General features: G+C 40.8%; 1 protein-coding gene across 2 annotated transcripts; it reads right to left on the bottom strand.

Annotated features, from left to right (window-relative positions):
* Window positions 1-4363: 4363 nt before the first annotated feature.
* On the bottom strand, window positions 4364-7376 carry gsdf (gonadal somatic cell derived factor). Of its 2 annotated transcripts, none has more exons than XM_047569891.1 (5): window positions 7118-7376; window positions 6771-6901; window positions 6576-6653; window positions 6362-6492; window positions 4364-5779 (listed from the first exon to the last, which is right to left on the bottom strand). In XM_047569891.1, the coding sequence occupies exons 1-5, from the start codon at window positions 7366-7368 to the stop codon at window positions 5630-5632; spliced, it is 741 nt and encodes a 246-aa protein (XP_047425847.1). In that variant the 5' UTR covers window positions 7369-7376; the 3' UTR covers window positions 4364-5629. The 2 variants fall into 2 exon arrangements, with proteins under 2 accessions (XP_047425847.1, XP_047425848.1); XM_047569892.1 differs by having other exon boundaries at window positions 6576-6650; window positions 7118-7375.
* Between the last annotated feature and the right edge of the window lie 312 nt (window positions 7377-7688).

The raw sequence follows: 7688 nt of genomic DNA, 5'->3' as shown, positions 1-7688 counted from the left end.
TTCTACTCCACTCAGCCACCCGGGGACCAACCCCCTCCGTTTTATGCACTCAAATTTGTTTTAAAAAAACGATTTACCAAAGCACCCGTGTCGCTGTTTTAAGTGTAAATATAACAAATGAGCGCATAGGGAGTTATACTATTCACTGTTTTTTTTTCTTTCACCGAGGTTTTGCCCAAACTTTTGCAGTATGTCCCCTGCGAGGCAGACATGGTACGGCCACCTGTGTTTATATGTTTTACTGCGTTGTGTTATGAGTTTTAAATGCATGTTCACCTGGAAGACAAAAATAAATAAAAAATAGATTTTTATAGAAGAACATTTTTAAATAAGCAGTGTTATATTATATTAAAGCGAATTTAGCCAAAAAATAAATTAAAAAATCCAATAAATATGCTATTAAATGCTTTCTTTTTAGGGAGTAGCCTATTGGCTGTTCGTACTACTACTTTCAATTCACTTATTTTACAATTACAATATGGTGTATTGTGTTTTTCTGTGTTTTGTAATATTAATATCTATCTATCTATCTATCTATCTATCTATCTATCTATCTATCTATCTATCTATCTATCTATCTATCTATCTATCTGACAGAATTCAGGTAGATGTTTTTACTAACTCATCCAGTCTTTTACTTTATGCATTCTTCTATAAACATGCGCATCACTACAAAAGTATAGTGTTATCCTCTTGCACAAGAATTTCCTTCAGTATTCAGGAAGTTCTACTTTGTCGTGTCTTTTGCAGGAAGTAAATAGCCGTGAATGTAAATTAAAAAACACCTTATCTGCCCTGCATCATTTACTTTTCATAAACACAGTGGATGCTTTGCAATAACGCACACGATGCACCGCAGTGTGAGTGGCACCGGCACAAAAAATGTTTGCATGTTTTATGTCACATCCCGGTGTTGTTGGTTATTAGAGGAGCACAGTGAGCAGATTGACTGATATCACTGGAAGAGATTCACTGTACCGACCAAAAATACTGATCGTCTGACTCACTCTGCCACCTTAGTGACAGGCCTGGTAGCTGAGTTCGGATTGGATGACGCAGAGCCAAAATTGGCAACAGCCCTGGTGTCCCCTGTAAGTTTCCAAGGCGTTTTTTTTGGTTGTTGTGGTTGATGTTTTGTTTTTCACAAGAACGTGCAGATGAAATGCATCAGCCGAAAAGTCAAGCTGTGTGTTTCTTGGTGAGTGGACAGAGAATATCTTGATATGTGCATGGAGCTGAGCAGGGCCTGTTGATGTGGTTGTGCTGATAATGGTCGCCTGCCAACAGAGCTGCCTTGATAGAGGCTTTTAGTGTTGTTGGCATGCAGCGGCATAAAATATTTTCAAAACAGAATTTAAGTTATTGTTATGGGATCTTATGTAATCAGTTAGCCCCTAAAAGACTTAATTTCTCAAGTTTGGGTGTCCATAGATATTGCTTTTTGTTAATGTTTGCCTTTAAAACGCTCCCTCCCTCTTTTTCAGAGGTAGGTCCTTCCACATTCAAAATGTCTAATTTCTCTTGTTGTTGTTTTTTCCTGCTGCAACCGAGCAAGGAAACGCTTTAACATTAAAAGATTTGACTTCGATTTGACTAACCTCAGATAAACTGAGCTGTGCATTTCACGCCCCCATCCCGTAAAACGCAAAAAGAAAGGATCATTTCGTGGCTATTATGAACAGCAGCTGGAGTGTCGGGAGGAATATGAGAAGAAACGTGGGCTGAGTTGAAGCTGTCACACAGACGAGTGAAAAGATTCAGTTAGAAGATATTAAAACAGAGCGTCTAAAATGTTATAGTTTGAGATAAAGATACATAAACACTTGCTGTCTGATTATTTCTCAAGCGATTAAAGAGATAAACAAATGCCATTTCATTTGCATTTCTCAGTTTACATGACACAAACACACAAGCCTGTAACAAGCCTGCCATCCAGTGGTTCAATGGCAAAAAAGGACAAAGTTCAGTTTTTTTGTTGTTGTTGTTTACATGGCATCCAGTAGGTGGCACTATGATTTTTCTTTTGCAGCACTGCAATGACAGGTAGAACAGGCCTGAACTTCAGACATTTGAAAACAGCCAAAACACATGCTGGACACAGACTGTTCATAAAAAAGTGTATTAGTAATTATAACAAAATAATAATAGTGATAAATAATTTGTCCAAAGTCATATGTTTGGAAGTGTATGCTTATTCTGTTTTTGCACTTTTCTGAGTTGCAGTAAGATTTAACCTTCTGGTTTCCAAATTCTGCCTGTGGTCAGGTCACAACAGCATCTTTCAACATTTCCAAAGCAGTCAAAACACTTGAGAACAATGAGCATGAGAAAATAAACCTTTAACAAGTTTTCTGTTACCACAAACACTTAGAACCACCAACATCAAAAGGTTAACGTCAGAACAGTTTTCATTTAAACCGAGAACTTTTTCATTATTCCTGTTGCCTCTGAATAAACTGAGCACAGCAGAGATAATATCTTGTAGCTTTCTCTGTCTTTTAAACAAATCTAGATTGGCACATGCAAGTGGTCAAAGGTCAGAATGACTAGAAGCACATGTTTCAACATCACACCAAGCAAATCCAAAGGCAAGTTATTATGTTTCTGCTTTGCTTTCTTTGCAAAGAAAGTCTACTATACAGAATAAAACCAAATATGCATTGGGAATGTATAAAAAACGTCATCTTCCTAATCATCTTAATAACGAACGACTTACACAGTGATTATGATCCAGTCAGGACCAAGTAACAGGACAGGTAACAAGTAACAAGTAACATCTTCATGCCTGCTTCTGCATATATCATCAATATCACATCTACTATAAATAAAACTCCTCACAGTTTATGAAACATATCCATTTCATTTAGAAATGCTATTCATGATGATAATAATAATAAAAAAAATAACAATGAAGAAAGTGCAAGTCCTTAAAAGTTAGAATTTGGACTAAGAAGCGTTGCAAATATGTCATATAGCATCTTTTGCAAACCATCTGTAATGAAGATCATTATTTGTTGCAGCCTTATATTAAACTATTAAACTGGGCTCCACCTCAACCAACTGCATGACTAAAAGGCTGCTTACACATGAATGCACAAGTAATAATATACATAAAAGGGCCAGAGAGGCCAGTTTTTCTGCAGTCAGTGTCTATATTTACAGACTTAAGTGATATTTCAATTCATTTATGGTGGAATTGGCTTCACTTAATTAAAACATCTGAGTGCTTCCACCAACACTTTATCCACCACCTTGTTGGCTGGACTGATTCGGATTTCTCTGCCAGAACGTGACCAGGTAGGGAGGACATTTGAGATGCTTGTCCCCCGGGGCATCCTCCCCTGCGACCACCTGAACGCAGAACGATGCCCCCTTGCTCGGTGCGCTGAAGTGCTCCGTGGCATCGTAACGGAGGCCGCAGCTGTCCGCGACTGTGCTGGGGCCGCTGTGTAAGTTCAGAGGGGAGGTGGCAGTGGGGCCGGTGACTTTGACCTCCAGCTGCTCATATCCAGCTGCAGATAGGTCCACGGGCAAGACGACGTAGGCATGCTCGAAGCTCTCTCCGATATTGCACTGGAGCTCAGTGGGCCAGCAGTATTCCCCCGGGGCTCCTGGGAAAAGAAACTAGTTTGTGAGGGCAGGTGCACAGATCATTCTGTGTGCAACATAACACTGATCTTGGGCAGTCTGACATCTCAGCGTATTATTTTTAGAGCAGCAGCTTCAACCAGAAGTTCCTTACCTTCTGTTGAGTCTTTAAGCCGTATATTCCGATTGTCCTGGAGTTGCATTTTATTGACGTATGTCATCCCAGTGCACTCCATTAAACAGTCCGATGGCTGTGCCACCGTCCTGGGGATTGGCTTCAGCAACGCTTCTTTCTCTGAGCACTCGACTGCCCCAGCAGCCAGCAGAAGATGGGACAGAACGCCAAAAGACACACACACACAGATATACCCTGGCATTGTGTCCCGTATCAATAAAAAAAGATAAAAAAATAAAACTTATTGCAACTTTGAGCTGTAGGCCCAGATCTTTCCAAGTCAAAAAAAAAACTGAGAATCATTAAGTTAGTTATTCCAATGCAGAAATGAAAAGATTTATAAGAGCAAATTCGTGCACAGCAACTGAAAACGATGACAGCTGCTCAGAAGTGCGCAGCACGTTGCCCTTCCCCTCACCAGTGCCTGGATTCCTGGATATAGTGCCAACATTTCTTCATCTGATATCATCCCTCCCTCTAGCCTGAACATGTAAGTGCCTGTCAGGAAGGAAGAACCTGGGGAGAGGCTGGCACAGGGAACCTTTTATCAAATATAATGTACTTTTAATGAAGCTCAGAGAAAGACGTGAGAGAAAAACATAGACTTCAATCATCTTTATTGAAATGTTTGATTCAGAAATCGTGGTACAAATGATTTTGATGTAAAAAAAAAAATCAGCGTCATCACATCTAAACATTAATTGAGTTGATACAATACTCATGGTGATAAGAAGTAATATACTTGAATGGTGAGGTATTTGTAAGATAAATGAGATTATAAAACAAAAACAATTAACAACAGTAGAAAAACAACACACACAACTGAGAACTGTCACGGCATATACTGTGAATATGAATAACATGAAATCTTTCATTTAAAATGTATGTTATATAGTGTAGCAAGCACTTTTCTTGGGTTATATGTTTTAAAACATTTGATCATTCTTTGGTTTTATTTTGTCAATTTGTATTATATTATATAACTTTACAGACAAAAGCAGCAGAAGCGCAATGACTTCTTTTGATTTATTTTAAAATGATTCATTTTAAACCCCGTTGTGATTAGAATAGCCACTGGGAGGATAAATGTTTTACTGTCCTCTGGCTCAGGCCGGTGGAATTTCATGGAAAATCACAGCACAGATGTTCCAAGTGAAAGTGACACCGAGCTTTGGTTTCGTCGTATTACTCCTCCTGCAAAAAACCTTTTAACCCTCAAAAACAGCAGGTCTAACACACAATGTACAACCTCAACTGTTTGACCTCAGTTTTCTTACTCAGATTAAATTCTTTTCCATAAAAGGAAATGGCCGTTTCACACACCAGAGAGGAGACAACTGGCATATGACAGGATTTGGCTCTCAATAGTTTCACATTTTTGGAGGGAACACTCAGTAACAACTAGGTATTATAAATAGCGCTCCTGAGATATTTATAAAGATGAACTGGCAGCGTTTATTACCCCAGTGTCAGCTGAACTTATCTAGTTATTCTCAGTAGCCTAGTCAGTGCAAGAGAAATACTTGGAGTTACCCACAGAGAGGCGTTCTTTATGCACCCGAGCTCGACTGTGAGCTCAGCACATAAATGTAGATTGCATCGGGAAACACTCTGAAACCATAAATTGTCAGATTCACAGCTGTCTGACCACGCTTGCGTATTATTTCTACAGGGTACGAGGAATGCAAAACTGAGCTGGTAGAGACTTTGCTTCCCACGATCACAGCTGAACACACACCGCAAGAATCAAAGATAAAGGAGAACACACGTGCTTGTACAAGAAGTCTGGAGTGCATGTGAATTTTTTTTTTTTTTTTTTTTTTTTTTTAGGTGCCTTCAAGCACCTGCTCAGGGCTCTAAAACAACCTACACTTCACTGGGCTGCTGGATGTCGGTGGGGCCAAAGCCACAGCCACGGGCCAGCTGCACGGAGGAGATGACAATGGAGCTGGATTCATCCATGTAGACGATGGGCACCGTTTCCTGAGAGGTGGGCTGACAACACGGCACCTGGTCCTGGAGGAAGACGAACAGAGGAGGAGTGAGACGCGAGGTTCATTGCGCGGGAACTGTCCAATAAGACTGCAAGCAACTGCTGCTACGCACAAGACATAGAATAAATAAGCTACATTTTAAAAGATGCACAGCAGTTTGTCACAGTTTGTGTTTTAATTTAATTTTAATTTAATTATGTATGCACTTTACTTTTCCCCACTACGGCATCAATAATGCAATTATATTACAGTGTGCATAGGATTGCACTGACATATTAATAAAAGTATGCAACTTTATGCACAAGTTCCATGTATCTAGATCTATTCTAATCTACATATTAAATGTCTGAGTAATTTTTGGACACTTGCTTTTGTAAATAGTTGTATTTTGTAAATAGTGAAATATTTGCTTTATTAAGTCACCATTACAATGCCTAGGCTTGCATTTGGTAAAGCACAAAGGAGAAAACAAGTTATTATACTGGCAGCTGTTCACCCACAGAGCACACCAAGGTAAACTACGCTCTGAAGCTCGGGCTCACCGGTGGAAAGTCATAGTACACAGAATAAAGCACTTTAGTTAATAGTGATGCACATGATATACCTGCGAGTCAGGATTCTGGTCGGTGGAGCGGGATGATGGACACTGCACAGCGTTCACAGCAGAGTTGCAGAGAGCACACTGAACGATGGTTAGGCTCAACGGATGGATCACCCAGCTGTCCCAGCCCAGATCTGGCACATACGAATACAGATTACTGCATTTGAAACGACGCATGTCGTTTGCAGAGTACGTACAAGCATGTGCGCACATGCACCTTTCATGAAGACCTCTGAAGCCGTGGAGCAGCACGTTTTGTTTCCGCTGTCAGGAGATTCGGAGTAGCCAGAGACTGCTGGGACATGAGCAGAAATTGTAAACCTTTCTCTGGGCCCGTCGGCAAAAGAACAGATTCATACTGGAAAACTGTGACATCGACGGTTGCTTCTTTGAATGTTTGGAGGCAACTTACGGCGACTGGCTCTGGGAGAAATGGCGCTGGAGGTTTTCTTCCACTGCTCTCTGATGCTGTCCAGCCCACCTGCAGGTAGCCGTGGCTCAGTCTGCATGTTGAGAGCATTGAGCAGATCCTTCCTGATGGACCTGAACATGTAGAAATCTATGTGTTTGTTACACACTCTTAATGAACTATGAAAGCTCTTTATTCGTGACTATATTGGTGTAGAGTCCTTGAGTGTAGCGCTTAACACATTTGACCTACATACGCACCAACACTGTCTGACAAGCTTTTTTACAAATCAAGGAAGATGATGCTATGAAACACTGCAAACAAAACAAATATGATGTATGGATACTGACCTGTGGTGAGAAATCAAACTGGCAGCGGCTGCAGGTTCTTCTTTGGATGGATGCAAAACAAATGCCACCACCACTGAAGTGCCCAGAAGCATCGTCATGGTAATGAATGCAAGGGACATGGCAGCAGAGATGGACAGTCGGGCAATTAGTTGAGCAGCGTTTGAGTCTGGCTCGTGGCGAAACAATGGCTGGTCCTGAACGTCTGGTCGGAGGAGGAGATAGGCACAATGAGAAAGCAATGCTGCACACATGCCTGGGAACCTGCCTTTTTATCTTGAACCCCAACTTGGCCTTGAGATACTTAACAATGTTGTCTTGTTCCATACTCTGTGTGAAAGAGTACAAGGAGGATAATCCAACAGAGGTAAGAAAGAAAGAGTAGAGGAAAACATTCAGGAATGAGGTGAGAACAGAGACCGTAACCTTACCACATACATGTACAAACTTTGAACAAAACTCGCAGAGTTTTCTTTTGCAGCGTAACATCAGGACGCACCACAGAACTGCAGACGGTGAAACGCGTCTGCACGCATTATTCATTCACACTCACTTGGCACACCAGTGAAAACAA

The sequence above is a fragment of the Mugil cephalus genome, chromosome 19, assembly GCF_022458985.1.
Source record: "Mugil cephalus isolate CIBA_MC_2020 chromosome 19, CIBA_Mcephalus_1.1, whole genome shotgun sequence".
NCBI lineage: Eukaryota > Metazoa > Chordata > Actinopteri > Mugiliformes > Mugilidae > Mugil > Mugil cephalus.
The sequence above is the reverse complement of the archived record's forward strand: the minus strand, read 5'-3'. Positions and strand labels throughout refer to the sequence as shown.

Excerpts from the sequence above, each read along its gene's own strand:
- gsdf (XM_047569891.1), bottom strand. The coding sequence starts at position 7,368 with ATGTGTGCAGCATTGCTTTCTCATTGTGCCTATCTCCTCCTCCGACCA. Across the intron at positions 6,493-6,575 it reads TTCAGAGGTCTTCATGAAAG|ATCTGGGCTGGGACAGCTGG; the intron begins GTGCATGTGCGC and ends CGTATGTGCCAG. Across the intron at positions 5,780-6,361 it reads ACCAGAATCCTGACTCGCAG|GACCAGGTGCCGTGTTGTCA; the intron begins GTATATCATGTG and ends GTCTTCCTCCAG.